The sequence below is a fragment of the Myodes glareolus genome, chromosome 2 (genome assembly GCF_982192425.1).
Source record: "Myodes glareolus chromosome 2, mMyoGla1.1, whole genome shotgun sequence".
In the NCBI taxonomy this organism is placed as follows: domain Eukaryota; kingdom Metazoa; phylum Chordata; class Mammalia; order Rodentia; family Cricetidae; genus Myodes; species Myodes glareolus.
Window position 1 is genome coordinate 64,472,377 of NC_142027.1, and position 17,825 is coordinate 64,490,201.

A 17,825-nucleotide genomic window follows, 5' to 3' on the forward strand; every position below is an offset into this window, starting at 1 on the left:
TCACCTATTTATTTTTCTTTTCAAATCAGAGTCTTTGATAGCCCAGGCTAGCCTCGACCCATGATCCCACTCTCAGCTTTGTTATTGCTGGTATTAAAGGTGTATACCACTATACCAGCTTCCATGTGGTGATTCTGAGGGCGTCTGACAGTCAACATAATTGGTCAAAAGTAGGGAAACAGTGACATCAAAACAGGCATAGAACTCCCATCTTGGGGTAACAGTTCACAGAGAGAAGTAATTTTAATGGAGCCTGGTCAGTTCTTTCAACATACAGTAAGAGGGAAAGAACTTGAGAAGGGTTTGCTATTTACGTTGAAAAAGCAAAAACAAAAAAAAAACCAAACCATTTGAGTGTATTTGTTACATTCTCCCTGTTCTGACAAAGTGCCTGAAAGACCCAACCTTAAAGTGAGAAAGGCTGGCTTACAGCTTAAGGGATATAGTCACCGGCCAGTGGTGCCCCACTCCTTTAATCCCAGCATTTGGGAGGCAAAGGCAGGTCTGAATTTGAGGCCAGCCTAGTTAGTCTACATATCAGGTTATAGGCCAGCCTGGCCACATTATGAAACCATGTCTCAAAATAAAAAACAACAACAAGAAGAAGCTGCTTAGGCCAATGGCTTAGCAGAGTAAAGCCAGGTGGGAAATCTGAACAGAGATATAGAGGGAGAGTAGGTCAAGTCAGGAAGATGCCATGTTGCTGACAAAGGAGAAAGATGCGCACTGGAACCTTACCTTACCAGTAGGCCACAACCTAAGGTAATACACAGATTAATAGAAATGGGTTAATTTAAGATGTAAGAGCTAGCTAGAAATATGCCTGAGTCATTGGCCAAAGAGTCATGCAATTAACACAGTTTTTGTGTGATTATTTGGGTCTGAGCAGTCAGGAAATGAGTGAGCAGCCTCTGTTTCCATGCTGCCAAGCTCATCTTCCCCAACTTGATGCCTGCAAGTTGTCCTCTGCCTGCTAGATATATGCCAAGGCACTCACACACACCAACAAATGTAGGATTTTTACTTTGTTTTATCTAATGCGAATGAATGTTTTGCTTACATGTATGTGTGTGCACTGCATCTATGTAGTGTCTTCAGAGATCAGATGAGGGTGTATGGATCCTGGAACTAGAGTAACAGACTGTTGAGAACTATCATGTAAGCTGGGAATGGAACCCAGGCCCTCTGCAAGAACAACATGTGCCCTTTTAGCCACGGAGGCATGTCCCCAGCCCAATAAATGTTTGCTTTTTAAAGTAGGCTACAAGCTTCATCTTTTCGAGTTATAGGAAGCATATTTAGTCTCCTATCAGACCAATCGCCCTGTCCTTGCTCACTGAGCACCGGCAGCAGATGGGGTACTCCCCTCTCCAAAAGAAAAAGTATTTAAAACTGAAGATATTTAATATTTCTTTAAAAATAACATCAAGATAGAAGTTGGGAGGAAAATCAAACTATTATTTAACTTTCTTAATCCTTTTTTTTTCTGCCACAGGGTTTCTCTGGAACTTTCTTACTCTTATCTCACTGGTTTGGAGCTTTGCCGCTTTGATCTCTGTAAGGGAGTTTGTTTAGCATTATTATTAGTAGTAGTTAGCTGTGGAGACACAGAACTGGCTTAGAGTGAAGGCTCCTCCTGGGACAAATGAGACAAAGTTGGGAAACAGTTGCTTGGCAAACCAAGCATAGATGAAAGCAAACTTTCTCTGCCCATTTCTCAAACGTTCTGTCGGAATCTGTACCCTGGATAAGGAAGTGGCCTTTGAGCTCAGTTCTTCACGCTCTCCCAGTTACAAAGGAGTGCTTTGCTTCTGTATACTTTCTGCCTTGTTTCTGTGTACTTCTTTTCATTTTTATTACTGTTATTAATTGAGGTATTGTTTCTTGCAAGGTGAGGCAAGAGTTCCTCATGATCATGTATGTGAGTAAAGGTGGGGTTTCAGAGTTGAGGCAATGCTTTTTAGTCTGTATAAAAAGCCATACAGATAAAGCTTGTGATGCAGCTGTTCATACTCTGCATCCCCTGTGTCCTGATGTGCACGAGACCCTTACCCAGGGACCCCATCGCACAAGACGTTGACAGTTAGCATTAGCACTAGTAGTACTTGGCATTAGTAGTAGAAGTAGCATTATTATTATTATAGCAGTATCTAGCATTCTTACTTCTAGCAGTACTATCGACTTTGGGACCCCAGGAAGACCACAGACTCGGGTTTATAACGCGTTAGATTTATTAGAGCTGCTGCTGTCAGGACAACAATCTCTGAGCAGAACTTGAGATCACCGCACAAAATGAGAGTGAGAAGAAGGATCTCTAAAGGAGGAAACCAGACGAAGACCTGAGTATCTGCGCCAGAAAACCAAGAGCTGTTCCACTCTGCCAAGATTACGTGGTCCAGGTGACCTCAAAATAGTCCTCATATGTCTGCATAAGCAGGCCACAGAAGTCAAAAAGCAGTTAGTCATATTGTACCATGTAGACAGTAATGGTTGTACATTTCTGGGTGGAAATCAGGGTTATGAGTATCTTCCAGGGACTGGAGTCAGAGACAACATTGGTGGGTACCAAGGTGGAGTTTCTTTAGCCATCACGGTGTTAGTAGTAATTGGCTGGGTGCTGAGGCCTCTAAAACACCGTGACTGAGGCCAAGATTAAGATGCTCACTATTTGCAGGCTCAAGGCAGTGAATATAAAGAGACAGGAGCCAACACATCCCTAGATGTTACCACCGGGAAGGCTGCCACCTCACAAGAGCTCTGGAGAAAACACATCAGGCCACCTGGCAGCTTTGTTCATTTGGTAACCAAGCTGGAAAGGACCCCAGGAGTCAACTTTGGGTGCCAGGTTTTCTAGCAGAGGGAGCTCAGATCTATTTCCCAAGAAAACATGCATTTCATTGTGAAATATTTAGTGCAGTCCTGGTGCCGGGTTGGCTCCTCTCTCCCCTGCACCCTCCTGTCCACTACTACTGGTCCCACCTCTTCTTATACTTCAAGTTTCACTGTTTCTTGCCTCCTTGTCGTTCTCTCACTAGGAGACTTTGTCTTGCTTCTTCCCATGTCACTACCACTACCCCCTTTTCAAGCCTGTATTTTTTGCACAATAACAATAGGTTTCCATAGATGTTTTATGTGGTACACTTGTATCATCTTTACCACCACCCTTGGTGCTCTCTGGTCTTCATGTCACCTCCTGACATGCAGTATTTGTCTTTCTACGTTCAACTTACTTTGATCTGCATGTGATCCCCAGGTCCTTCTACACCTATATCCACCACATCACAGGTCACCAAAGCCAACTCATGGATTAGCCTACGTGCCCATCGTTGGGTGAATGGATCCTGAAAATGGGCTTCTCAGGGTCGGAGAGGCAGCTCAGCAGTTAAGAGTACTTGCTGTTCATACAGAAGATCATTCAACACCCTCATGGTATCTCAGATGTGTCTAAATCCAGTTCCAGAGATCTGACACCCTCTCCTCTGTAGACCAGGCCTGCCTCTGCCTCCTTTGTCTTGGGAGTTAAAGGCCTTGACACCCTCTTCTACCTACATGAGCACCAGGCACACACATAGTGCACATACATACATGACAGGTAATACTCATATGCATAAAAATAATAATTTTTTTAAAATGGGCTTCATATACACAATACAATATTATTCAGACTGCTCACTGCATTTTGAGAGAACAACTCTGATCAAATCTCTTTTATGAGGTGGACTTTGGTGGCCTCCTAGGCCCCAACTAGTGCTTTGTGAGCTTGATCATAGGTTAGAGTCAACTGGATACAGAGCTGGATTGATACTCTGTGGCTAAGAGTTCTTGAAGGCTCACAATCACCTGTAACTGTAATACCAGGGGATCTTGCATCGCTTCTGGCCTCCTGGGCACCTTCACTCATATGCCACTTGCACACATGTGACACACATGTGCACACGTGTGCATGTGCACACAACACACACACATACTTTTTTAAAGGGTTCACCTGGGTACAGAGTGTTATTACCTACCCCCAGTGTCTCTGACCTAGTAGATGTGAGACACACCTACTGGACACAAGAAGGTATACTTCTAGCTAGTTCCGAAGTAATGCTGAGGCTGCTGGTCTGGGACAACATTTCTAAGAATCACTGGTCTAAAAATAAAATCTCAGTTCTGCAGCTAGCTTGGCCATAGAACACTTTTTATTCTGTTTTGCTTTCTTCCTATCTCTTGCTTAGCACAAAACCCTATGGTCCATTCCACACTGGAACATCAGTTTTACCAACCACTGACTATCTTGTTTTCTTGTCCTTCTGGTATTTGTCCTGTGAATTTCCCCTTTGGAATTTCCCCTCTGTCTTGTTCCTTTCTGAGGAGCCACCTACATGGAGCATGGCTTCTATCCCAGCACTTGGGAAGCAGAGTCAGGCAGATTTCTGTGAGTTCAAGGTCAGCCTAGTCTACACAGTGAGTACCAGGACAGCCAATACTAAGATCCTGACATTCTGGGACCCTTTCACAAAAAACAACCAATGACAGAAAGGAAGTCACCTACCAGGGAGGCTGAGTGCTCCCCAGTCCACAGCTAGGGTGGCAGGGATCTGGTGTTCTCCAAACCAGTTTCCACTGCTGCTCCTAGGAGACAAGATTTGGATTTCCTGGAGGTTTGCTTTAGTGATAAACTGGAAATCATCTCTTTAATTCCATCTCTCAGTTTTCCATAGGTTCACAGAGAAACCATGAACAACTTGAACAAGAAAGACCTGACTTTTGTGTCCTCAATAAAGGCTTCACTGCCGATGACATTCTGGGTCAAGAACTAATGAGGTCTCTTCTGATGGATGATGTTCTTGTAGGCTTTAAGACAGTTCAAAGAAATATCTAAGGTGGTTTAAAGTTCCCTTTTTTTTTCTTAAGGCTGGAAGAAATCTCAGTGGGTAAGAGCCATTGCTTCTCTTGCAGAGAACTGGGGTTCAATTCCCTACAACCACACTGACCAGTTCATATCTGTTGGTAATTCTAGTACCAGGGGATGTGACACTCTCTTCTAGTATCCATGGGCACCAGACACACATGAGGTGAGCACACACGTGTACAGGCATCCACACACACACACATAAATAAAGTCAAGTTAAGAAAAAAAAGGTGTGGAAGTGCACACCTTCATTACCAGTGCTGGGGAGTTAGAGGTGGGTGTTAGCTGATTCCAGGTGGCATCATATCAACAACCAAGACGGGCCATCGCCTTGTATACAAGTTAAACCATGGTGATAAACTTTACAGTTAACACACATAACCTCCACTGCATTTCTGCTGACACTGTAGATCTAAAAGAACCTTCTTCATCCTCTCCCTGACCCATCTCATCTGCTCCCAGGCTTGAGACTGAGCTCTCAGGGACTTCAGAGTACAGCTCTCCCAGTCTAGGGTACTCTCCTCCCCTCCCCCACCTCACCTTAAGGTTCTGCTTGAAACCAGCTCTAGGAGGCCTTGGCTTTTGCTTTGTTCACAGGTACCTACTCTTGTGGTCAGGTGCCTCTCCACCTCACTCTCTGGGGACTTTGGACAGCAAGCAGATACGAGCTAATGGCTAATTTTAGGACCTAGAGCAAAAAATTTCTAAGTGCTCATCTAACAGGTCACCAAACAGGTAAATGCCCTCAACTTCAAAGAAAGCAGGTTGAATTTAGAATCGCTTCTCAGCAAATATTAATCCAAATAATAATAGTCTCAGAGCACAAACACGGGAAATCTTTTTATCCCTCTGCTGCTCTACATCCCCCCTTAGGAAGTCTTACCGCTGTTCCTGCCACTCTTCCAATCTTGCAAGAGAAGAAGGCAACCTGAGACCCTAGAGAAATTACTTACCCAACAACCTATTCACTGGGGCAAAGGCTCTTGGAGAATTCTGAGAAAGAAAGGAGGAAAGGAGGTGGCTCTGCGGGGAACAGGGAGGGACCTCCTAGGAAATGAAACTGAAACTTTGCAGCCCGGGTTTCTGGGGCAGGGTTCTCCTTTGCTCTGTGGGGACTGTGCAAAGTCCCTGAGCCCCTAGCGAGCAAGACACCAACAGCCATGGCTTCCAGTCCCTGCCCGCCGTCCCCGCTATTCGTGCGCCTGCCTGAGTCCATCTCCTGGGCCCACAGGAAACTAGAGAAATACTTCCAGTGCCGGGACTCTGAAGGCGGGGAGTGCAGTGTCCAGCCCGTGGGTCCCAGTGCCCCCAACACCTTCCAGGTGAACTTCATAGAAAGGGCAGGTGAGTTGAAATTTCAGAACTGGGCCAAGGTCTGGTTCAAAGGCAGACCATGCAGGTGTCCAAACAGACCCACGGGAGTGTGGCACTGCCTGTGGGAGCCACTGCCGCCCACAGACTTTCTCCATTCCACAGTGGGGGACAGAGCCTTAGATGTGTCCAGCCCCTGACCTGGTTTGGCTGCTTCCTAGGGATAGTTTCCATTTGCTATCTGAGTTGCCCAATTTCCCAGCAGACAGCCTTGAGAGGAGAAAGGGAAGTGTGGAAATGGGGATTGAAGCAAGAACCCAGAGTCCTGTGCTAGCCATAGGACTCCAACTGAGCTATACCCAAAGCACCTTTCTGTTGTAAGTAACGATTCCATTGACTTGTTTCTAAGGACTACAAAAGTAATATATGATCACTTAAAAAAAAAGTTCGCTGGAGATGCACAATGGGAACATTCTCATGTATTCTTCTGTGAACCAGCTAATGTATATACATTTAAATCATTCTGAACTTTTGGGTTATTAGTTTGACAGAGATTTCCCCACTTAACTATAAAATATCATTTTATGTCATTGGAATGAGCGTTTTAGACCAATTCAGAAGCATAGGCTTGCTCTCACCACCTTGAGACAGGCTCTTGCTATGTCCTTTTGGCTGGCCTTGAAATCGTGATCCCCTTACCCTTACCTCTACCCTTAAAGTGCTAGGAATTTGGGTGTATACCTTCATTCCCAGACTAGAAACATGGCTTTTAATAACCAAATGATGTTCTACAGTAAAACTTAAGCTGCCTGTTTTTGAGTTCCAGATAGCTTTCTCCCATCAACAACCTGCTATTCCAGAATTCCAGACACAACTGCTCAGGTCCTCTGCTCTTATTGGGACACAAAACTCTTTCTGGGGAGACACAACACACATGTCCACTCACCTCATAGGGAGCCCACAACAGACCAAAGGAAGGATCCCACCAAAGCCCAACCTGGTGAACCAATGGCTTTTATTGAGGTTTCTTATAGGACTACTTACAGGAGGGTTACTTACAGGAGCAGAAATGACTCAAAGACAACTGCAGCACCAGAGCCCAGCTTAGCATGTTTGACAGCTCATAACACTGGGAATCTAGAGCTCACTGCATAGGCTGCAGGCAGCTCAGCAGGTCCAAGTAGCTCTGGTCTAAACCTCTTCCAGGCAACTCGGTTGGTTTCTGCTTCTTCTATGTACAGGTCTGTTGTCATCATTGCAGCTTGTCTTCTCTTAGAGTCAGTGCTGCTTTTCTGAGTCTTCCTTGCAGCTCTGTCCTGCCAGTCTCAGAGGGACTCTCAGCAGTCTTTATTGATTACTCTAGCGGGGAGGAACCTAGAGAATCTGGTCAGATTCAGGGACTTCCTCAAGCTATTTTAACTTCTTCACCTTCTGGCTTTAGGAACTTCCCTGCAGGATACAATGTTTCGATCTTGAGGAAATTTAGACAACAATGCTGCATTATAGGGTTCATCCAACTAAACAATACAACATAACATGTATTTCCATAGTGTTTATCTTGTGTGAGGGATTAAAGTTGTCTAGAGATTCTTAAAAGTGTGTGGAAGGCCAGGTGTGATGGCACACTCTTTTAATCCCAGCACTCTGGAGGCAGAAATAGTCAGAAGTCTGTGAGTTCAAGGCCAGCCTGGTCTATTTAGGATGTTTCAGGACAGCAAGGATTACATCATAAGACCATATCTCAAAAACAAACAAACAAAAAACAAGCAAACAAAAACCAAATGGGAGAATATGGGTAGTTTGTGTGAAAGTCCTAAACCTATAAGGGACATCTCTGGATTTGGTGCCTTCAGAAGTTCCTAGAATCAACCAAGAGAGAACACTGGAGGTCATCTGTAAGTTCCCTCTCATTTCCGTGTGACTGTGTGTGTTTCATGTCTCCCCTGAAGCCAAGGAGAGAGTACTGAAAAAGAGAGAGCACCAGATGGTGGTTGAAGGCAAACCTGTGACTATTTTCCTGGAAACCACGAAAAAGCCAGTGGAGGACCCGAGATCCAGACCTCCATCTCTGACACAGCCAGCTGAGGCTCCAAGCTCCAGACCTCCATCTCTGACGCAGCCAGCTGAGGCTCCAAGATCCAGACCTCCATCTCTGACACAGCCAGCTGAGACTGCAAGCTCCAGTCCTCCATCTGTGACCCAGCCAGCTGAGACTCCAAGATCCAGACCTCCATCTGTGACACAGTCTTTGGATGAAGCACTGTCTGATGAAGGTTCTGTTTATAATTCTGATGACTCTATTGTCCAGGAGGTGAGTGTTGACAGAAGAGCTGGCACTGTTGCTACAACTGCCCCTAGGTCACCGCTTCTGCCGTTTTGGTCCAGCAGCCTTAGCTGGGTGCTATCTGTGAGCTGGGCGCTGCTCTAGGCACTGGGCTACTGAGGTGAATAAACCGGGACAAGATTTGTGTCCTCATGCAGCTGTAATGCGGTAAGGGGGTTGCACAGACCATAAGCAGGTAAATGAACTGAGGAAAAGCACTTCAAAGACAGAGGTGTGCTAGGAGAATAAAAAAAGGGGTTTTGTGTCAGAGAGGGACAGGGTGAAGGCATGCAAGGGGAGGATGGGAGACCTTCTTGCTGAGGTGACATTTAGCCTGAGGCTTAAATGATGAGAAGGCACCAGCCATTAACAAAATGCATTCAACAAATAGATAGATACTGCATAAGGTGTGTGACAGACACTGTCATAGGGCTGGGGGCACAGGCACAGTGTGGACTGCTCTTAGGGCCTTGACATCAAGTAAGGGAAACAAAGAAGAGTAAACAGATGTATAACAGAATTCTCTCCATGACAAGTGTGGGAAGAATAAAGGAGGGTGGGTACAGTGACAGAGCCACCATCCTAAACAGGGTGTAAACAAATAAACCCAAATGATGCTTCATCTAGAGAACATGAGTAAATTAAAGGACCTAGTGTAAGGGTCCAAGGAAACGCTGAAGGAAAACCCCAGACTCAATCAGTATGTAAGAGCAAGGAGTGATTATTATCAGCGTATGTGAGGCCATTCACCTGTACAAAATGGCGACAACCCAGAGGGGAGTGGACAGGCTTTTTTTAAGCACAGCTAAGGGGAGTTTTGGTGACAGTTAGGTCACCTCAAATATAATTGGTTAGTTAGGCAACAGTTACATTAGTACAATTTAATTGGCTGTGGTTATAGTTTTACCCTTTGGGGCATACTTGGGAAAGGCAGGGTATGTTTTAGGGAGGTTACAAAAACTGTCATTTTTGATTACTGCCTTGAGGTGTTGTGGGAGCTGACTGAAGCCTAGTACATGTTATCTTTTTTGTTTTTGTTATGATTCTGCGCGAGAGGGACCTTGGTGACAGGTGAGTCCAAAGCACTGAATGTGAGAACTCAGGCAGGTAAGAGACAAATACGCCGTATGGACAGGGCTTAAATGTTGGTTTTAGTGAGATAACGGGAATGGGGGAAGAAAGAGAGAGAGGGAGAGAGAAAGAGAGAGAGTCAGAAATCCAGAGAGATAAAGGGGAAGAGGTAGAAGAGAGAGAGGTAGGTGGAGTTTTGCCTTTTAAAGGGACAGGGTGCTACTTGCCTACAAGTAGGTAAGATGCAATGAATGAAACAGTCACAGGTCCTCAAGGGTGGGCCAGGTTTGCCTGGATGCTAATTTCCCCTCTTTATTAAAATTGTGAGGAGTTAGGCATGGCAGGTTGGGGAATGAGGTCATTGAGTTCTCCAGACTACTTCCTGCTGATCTGGACATCAGCTGTCTTTGAGGGACCTGGGGAAGCTGGGGTCCTAGCTATGTCCTGGGTTTACTGTTTTTTCATTTCTATCAAGGCTATTTGGAACCATCTGGTGCTTCTTGGACCTGGCAAGATGCTGACAGAACAGAGAACAAGGTCAAGCTTAGGAAAAAAAATTTCCTTAGGGCCTGGTAATTGAGAAAGGTTAGGGGGTAAGGTGGGGAGACTTAGTTGTTTAAGCCCTGTTATTTGGGGGTACACCTGACATGTTTGATGTGAATCCGCGTTGACTTCCTAAAACTTACAAGAATTCATTGAGTTTGCGAAAAGATTTAAGTTTTAGCACATTAACATTCCCATTGCTTATGGTCTGTCTTGAAATTTACGTTGTAGAAATGGCAGAATATTCATGCCAGAAATGACTGTGACAGATGCACAATGACAAATATCTTTGAGTCTATAGTTAGGAAACAACCAAAGGGAATTTGAAATCTTGAGCTTGTGGCTATGACGATTCTGGTAGTACTCTGCCAGAGCTAGATTAATGGCTTATCAGAATTTTACTGATTAATGTTAAGATTATCAGCACTTAAGCCTTTTTCCTCAGACCTTTATAACTTGCATTTATATACCTTAATAACTTTCATTTGCAAACCTTAAAACACCATCTTAGACCCTAAAAAGGTTCTTAGATCCATATCTTTTGTGCTTTGCTATTTAAAACACCTTTTATTTAAACAAAGGAATGTTAAGAAGTTGTACTGAAATCTGTTTTGTGAGTTTATCTCTTCTTTGAGTCTGGTAGGAAGATGAACTGTGTCGAGACTTAGTATTGGCTCTAGGAGGGTGAGGCCTGGGAGCTGAACTTCACAGAGAACTGAGAAGGCAGCTGAAGCCTTGGTTGCTGCCTATAAGCTGGCTAACCTATTAGTTGTCAAACTGGATCAGAGTTCTTGAGGAAGATAGATTTTATCTGAGTTAATGACTGAAAATGACAGAGACTTACTTGATTGGCTCCCTAGACAGCCACTCGCCAGCATCCTCCATCGTCACTGAAGGCAGTACCAGTCTCCTCCTATTAGGTCTAGACCTGTCAGGCTTCAGAAGACCCTATGGATTAGGAGCTTGTAGGAAGACCAGCCTACCTGTTGTCTAGGCAATATGAGACAGTCGATTCCAGTGTCCCGTCATTCATGGTCAGAAGAGAGTCTTAACAGGAGTCAAGGTGAAAGGCAGTTTTGCTCAGTGGCTAGTGCTGCCATTCATGAAGCAAGCTCCACGTAGAGGTTCTTCTGTACCATCCATATTCTTTGGAGGAAGTGGGGGAAAGTGCCAGGAGCTGACTGTTATAGTAATTATAATTATGCTAGCCTTTCCTGTCGCCTGGGTACCCTGTCGCTTTAAGAGACAAGCCCCTGCCACTCCCAATCTCCCCCTGCTTGCCTAGGCAAGCTGATATTCTGTCTCCTCTCTTCCTCTTTCTGTTCTTTCTTCTTCTGAAGAGGCAGCCTCTGCCTCCTCTCCCTTTCCTCTCTTTCTCTGTCCATATCCTTTCTCCTTTCTCTCTCCATATCCCCTAACCTCCCATACCCTCCCGTACCCACTAAATAAACTCTATACACAAGATCTCTGTGCATGGCTTATCTGTCTGTCTCCCACTCACCTTGACCTCTCCCACCTACAGTGGGACCTGCCATAAATCTTTCACTACCTCTTTCTCTATTACAAAACATTTTTAATTAAATATTTTAAAATGTGATGTTCTCTAGATATCTGAGCATTTGACGATTGTCTGTCTATTGGGTCTATCTGAGTTATGACTACAATGACATTAGTACAAGATCTGCCTGAAGAGCTAGATCCAAGCTGAGAAGTTGTAGAGGAATGTTTTACCCAGAGTCCTCCAGTTTGACTTTAACTGGTTTTAACTTGGCAGATCAGTTTTATGCTTATAAAGGACAAAGAAGCAAAGAAAAGTCCGTTTTGCAATAGAAGTTTAACAGTAAAAACTGGCAATTGTGAAAAACAGCTTACAGGAAGGGCTGGCTAGTGTAAATCTCTAATCTCTACATTAGCTTTTGTTACTGATTGACTTTTGAAACTGATCTTTGTAACCTGCTGTATCCCACATCCAGGCGACAACATCAGCCAGGTCCTGCCCAGCTTATTCATGCTTGGAGAGAACCATGAGGATTAAGAAATGACAGGTAGAGAAAGTAAAGATACAAAGAAAAGACAGAGTCACAGGCTAGAGTCAGGAGGGCAATCCAGTGAATACTGAATCTGCATCTGCCCAGGTTTATTTTTTAATTGGCTTTATATACCCCATCCAGAGAGGAGGGGAAGACAAAATACTTTTTTTTCCAAAATGGAAGAAACAAACAAAATGATCATCTTCTCAAATACCCAAAGCATCAAGCAACCATGCCCTAGGTCAAAACATCTTGTTAGTAGCTGTCGTGGCAGGTCCTCGACAGTAGCCACCCTGGGTCAAACCTCCTGTCAATAACCTTGAAGGAGCAAGAACTCTCTGACCTTTAGTCATGGTGAAACAGATTCACATCTGTGGACTCTGACAGTAATCTTAACTTTTTATCATTTTATAGAATATATTTAAAAGCAGAGTTAAATCACGTATACAGTGTGTTGTAACAGATCTAACCATATATTTTTATCATCATCTAAGAGTACATGCCAATTTAAAGTATCTGAGACTTGCTTTTCAGTCTAGAATGAGATACAGTGAACAGAGATCATTAGGACTGTTTAAAGCATTTTTCTTAGACAGTAGCTACAGAGAGAGGGGAGAGAGAGAGAGAGAGAGAGAGAGAGAGAGAGAGAGTTAAAGCTAGCTTACATTCGTACATAAAGTTAAATCAAAAGTCATATGCATACACATACACATATATTAAACAGAAGCTGAGTAAGATAAGAAAGGAAACCAGTGTGTGTTAAGTGAGACAAGCTGGCTTCTCCATCTCTGACTCCCACACTATAGCAAGCAGATAGAGCATTTAAAGAGAGAGTAGACAGACATACGCAGGTATTTGGAGCAAAGAAAAAGAAGCTGATTTGTTGCAGGTTTAAGAGGGCAGATCTGCTGCAGGTGGAGCAGGAGGAGCAGGTGGGTGGGGTTCCTGCATGAAGTGAGTGCCCTAGTGAGTCCTGCCAAAAACCATGCCACTGTGCACACATGCCATTGCAACAGAGTCAGTATAAGGGGGAATTGGAGACAAAGACATAGGTAAAATGAGAGAGACGGGGAATGAGGCAAAAGAGCATCCTTAATAAAGATGGCATCTAAGTCATCTGATCCATCTGTCTTGCCCATAGTGAAGATATCAGCAAAGTATCTCTTTTAACCTTAAACAAAATGGCAGTGGTCACGTGGTCACTCTTAGTAAGGATGATGGTTAGGATCTGACCTGGCCTTAGCCAAGCTGCTGCCTGCCCACATGCTGTAAGGCACTAACAGACCATGTGTTGTTTCTTTAGAGCATTTGTACAAATTTTAAACATACCCAGTTAACAAGACACACACAGAGGACACGTAAACATTTAAAACAGTCAGAATCACACACGTGTGGTCACACCATTTATACATTTCTTCATACATATGAAGTAGACAGGAAATATCCTGAGCATATGCTGCCAGCCCGTAACCAGGCAGGAAAAGAGGGGGTCCGTCCCCTTGGGCAGCAGCAGTAGAAGGGTGGAGGAGAAAGAAGCAGCAACCCGCCAGATGGGAAATAGAAATCCACCGCCTTGGGCTGGATGCTGTGGCAGACGTACCAGAGACAGGACTTTTTTTCAAAACAGACTTTCTCTGTGTAACAGCCCTAGCCATCCTGGAACTAGCTCTCATACACCAGACTGGCCTCGAACTCACGGAGGTCTGCCTGTCTCTGCCTCCTGAGTAATGGCGTGTGCCACCACAGTCCAGCTTTTTATTTATTTTTTTAAAATTTTTTTCAGACAGGGTTTCTCTTTGTATGTAGATTTGAAGCCTGTCTTGGAACTCAATCTGTAGATCAGGCTGGCTTCAAACTCACCGAGAAACACCTGACTCTGCCTCCCGAGTGCTGGCATTGAAGGCATGCACCACCACCGCCCAACATCACTAACTTCTAAAAAGCAAGGTTTAAAAGGATTCATTACTTTGTATGAGTTAAGTGTTTTGTGCTTTGGGATTTCCTTAAAGTAAGAGGGTAAGTAGGAAAAAAAAGTGTTGACTAGGGAAGAAGGCAATTCTCCTTGGATTTAGAGCTATCTTTGAAGTTCACAAACCATTTATTTATTTGTTTGTTTGTTTGTTTAGAGGAGTCAACCCCTGCTTAACAAAAAGACAAGAAGAAACGATCGTGGTCTTTTGTGTGTTCCTGGGTGTCCTCCTGAAGAGGGGTCATATCCGAGAGAGCTAATTTGTACCTGTACCTATTAAACTTTCAGGTCTTTCTTGCTGTGACCGCTGAGCTGAACTGTGAGCTGCTCTCTAAAGAGCAGAGGGCACACATAGCCTCTGTCTGCCCTGGCGTCAGAAGTGTGGAGGGTAAGGATGGAATTGCCAAGGTGTGTGGCAGCTTCAAAGATATTGGGAAGATACATCACTTGTTGAGTGTGAAGCTTTTGGAAAGTGAGCAGAAACAGAAGTACCCAACGCACAAATACACCGCTTCCGACGTGGAGAGAGAGCCACCCAGCCAGCACGACTCGGGCAGGGACTTTTCCTCTTTGGAACCAAAAACTGGGTTAGAAGATGTTTCTGAAAACTGTTTTAAAGTTCCTCTGCTTTTCCTTGAATATTTCAGACATGCCTATCCTGGTAGAATAGAGTCCATACAGAATAAATTTGGTGTAAGCTTTGAAGTCCGAGATAGTGCTCCCAATATGGTCTCTGTATGCTTCAACACCGGCCAACCAGGCAACTTAGAAGCAGCCTGTGAGTCTTTCATCAGAGACTTTCAGAGATGCACCCAAGCTCTGAAGCAAGACTGTGTCTCTTTAGAGGACCCTCAGAGAGCAATGGAACTCAGACAGGAGTTGAATTGCTGCTTCCCAAAGCTCCTAATAAAGGGACAGGGAAGAAAGCTAACTCTCCTCGGGTCTCAAGCTGACATTTCAGCTGCCACAGAAAAAGTCTCCCAAACTTCCTTCAAGACTCCTGTGGAAATAATGTCCTCTGGTTACATGACAGGGATTGAGGTTGATTCGACTCACTTCAACCTTCTAAAGCCAGCATTGCTCCAGGAAATCTCAGAGATAGAGCAGAAGTATAACACTTGTGTAAATATCCAGGAGAAAACCCAGAAAACCTGCATTCTATTTGACCCCATGGATAAGGAGGTCGACCTGTCCGTGCACTCTTATGCCAGTTTCACTGATGCATTCCAACATGCCATGTGTCAGCTAACGACAGAAGTCCTGCTGCTGAAACATTTGGGCAAGGGGAGAGCTCACTTACACAAGACCAAGTTTGTCGATGACTTAAAGAAAAAGCACCCAAATGTACACTTCGAGATATCTAAAGAGTCAATGACTTTGATGGGTTTGCCATATCAGCTTGCACAGGCAAAACAGTATATGTTTAAAAGAATGGGACTGTCCCTACCATCTGGAGAGAAAGAGATTAAATGTGGGTCATGAAACACCCATGGATATCAACAGGAATGATGCAAATGCAGGTTCACCTCCTCTCAGAGTCTCTGCTGACAGCTCTGGGGCCTTGATGGTGGATGAGAATAAATTTTACTGTGACAATGCATAGGCTATGTTGATAAATGCTGTCTTGAAAAACAAAATGGTCCCTCCAAACTTCTACTCTGCCATTCATCATGTATGACTTGGTTATTAAATTTTGTATCAAAGATGGGCAGTGGTGGTGCACACCTTTAATCCCAGTACTCAGGAGACAGAGGCAGTTGCTTCTCTTGCTCAGCATAAAACCCTATGGTCCATTCCACATCAGAATATCAGTTTTACCAAACACTGACTATCCTTTTGTCCTTCTGGTCTTTGCCCTGTAAATTTACTCTTTGGAATGTCGCTCTGTCTTGTTCCATTCTGAGGAGTCACCTACATGGAGCATGGTTGTAGTCCCAGTACTTGGGAAGCAGATTCATGCAAATCTCTATGAGTTCAAGGATAGCCTGGTCTACACAGTGAGTTCCAGGACAGTCTAGGGTGTGATCCTGACTAATGAGACCCTGTCTCAAAAAACAAATAACAACCATAAGAAGGATATCACCCATCAGGGAGGCTGAGTGCTCCCCAGTCCACAGCTAGGGTGACAGGACCCTGGTGCACTCCAACCCAGGTTCTCATGGTATCCAGAAGGTTCTGCAGTAGATCAACTGACATTTAGAAGGCAAACCCACTAGAGACTTATATGTCTGGTGGAGGTTAAATTCACATAGGCACGACCTGTGAAAAACACTGCCTTTGGAATTGCTGTCTGTCTCTAACTGCAGATTCTCTTGTATGATGGCATGCTTCCCTGTAGTGGATTTCCTCATACGTTGGGCATGGTTTTCCTGTGTTGTCTTAGTAGGGTGACTTTTCCCCAAACTATATATCCTCACAAATAAAATAAGACAGTCAAACCTTTTGTCCCACACTAAAGTAAAAAAACAAAAACAAAACAACAACAATAATAACAACAACAAAAAACCTTAGAAGCCTGTTCTCTATAATTACCTCCCTGACAGGATGATTGGGCCAGAGGGAAGTCCTTCTGGAGAGATCACATAGGAAGTTTAACAGAGTGGAATTGCTGTTGTCTGACCTTGCTAAATCTTGTCCTTCAGGATTTCTGATGAATTAGTGTGGTATTGCAAGTGTCTATCCTTGGTGTATCATAGTCCTTCAGGAGAGCAATAGCACCTAACTGACCAACCATGTCCAGGTAGGTATTATTACTCACACTTAAGAAATGTAAAATAATGCACATATTCTTTGCATTTTCCTTAGATCTCTCAATATTTTGGTTTTCTCCCTTTGTAACCTGTTGCAACCTCTTTAGGAGAAGGCTGAAACCTTCCCACAGCTGCAGCTGCAGTTTGCTACAAATTAGCTGATAAGATTTTCTATGTATCTCAAAGAATACCTATGTTCCTGAGAATTTGACTTGTAGTTTTTTTTTATTAGTAACAAGTTGTTAGTGACTGGCTATATGTATATATGCTTGGGAATTTGTAACAGCAGAAGAAATAAGATTAGAAGAGTAAAGAATGTAGAAAATGAAGAAGAAAAAGAAGAAGAGAAAAAATGTAGAGTAATTAGAACAAGAATGAATTGGAACAGAGATTTGTAACAGAGAATTAAAATTGGAATTAGAACTGAGATAGAGAATTAGAACTGAGAAATTCTAGAGTATTAGGGCAAGAAAAAAAAGAAAGCAAAACAATCAAGAGACATGACTGGAACTGTATTGGCTGAGGTTGCTAGTTCTTTTCCCAACCAACCTGACTCAAAATAATCACACAGAAATCTGTATTAATTGCAATACTGTTTGGTCAATAGCTTAATCATATTTCTGGCTAACTCTTATATCCTAAGTTAACCCATCTCCATTAATCTGTACATCACCTCGAGGTTGTGGCCTACTGGTAAAGTTTCAGTGGGCTCCAACAGGCGCTTGTCTCTGGCAGTGGCTACATGGCTTCTCCTTGACTCTGCCTACTCTCTCTTCTTCTATCTGCTTTGAACTCTCACTCTGCCCTATTCTGCTAATCTATTAGTCAAAACAGCCTTATTCACTAACCAATAAAAGCAACACAGAGACAATACTTCCCACACCATTTCCCCTTTTCTGTTTAAATAAAAAGGATGGTTTTAACTTCAAGA

General features: G+C 43.8%; 1 protein-coding gene across 1 annotated transcript; it reads left to right on the forward strand.

The window, feature by feature from the left end:
• The first annotated feature begins 5,969 nt into the window (after window positions 1–5,969).
• LOC125413074 (E3 ubiquitin-protein ligase DTX3L) lies at window positions 5,970–15,847 on the forward strand. The gene is given in 4 exon segments (XM_087901051.1): window positions 5,970–6,241; window positions 8,158–8,519; window positions 14,433–15,605; window positions 15,607–15,847. Coding segments are annotated over 4 exon segments (1,860 nt in total). The 5' UTR covers window positions 5,970–6,057; the 3' UTR covers window positions 15,748–15,847.
• The last annotated feature ends 1,978 nt before the right edge of the window (window positions 15,848–17,825 follow it).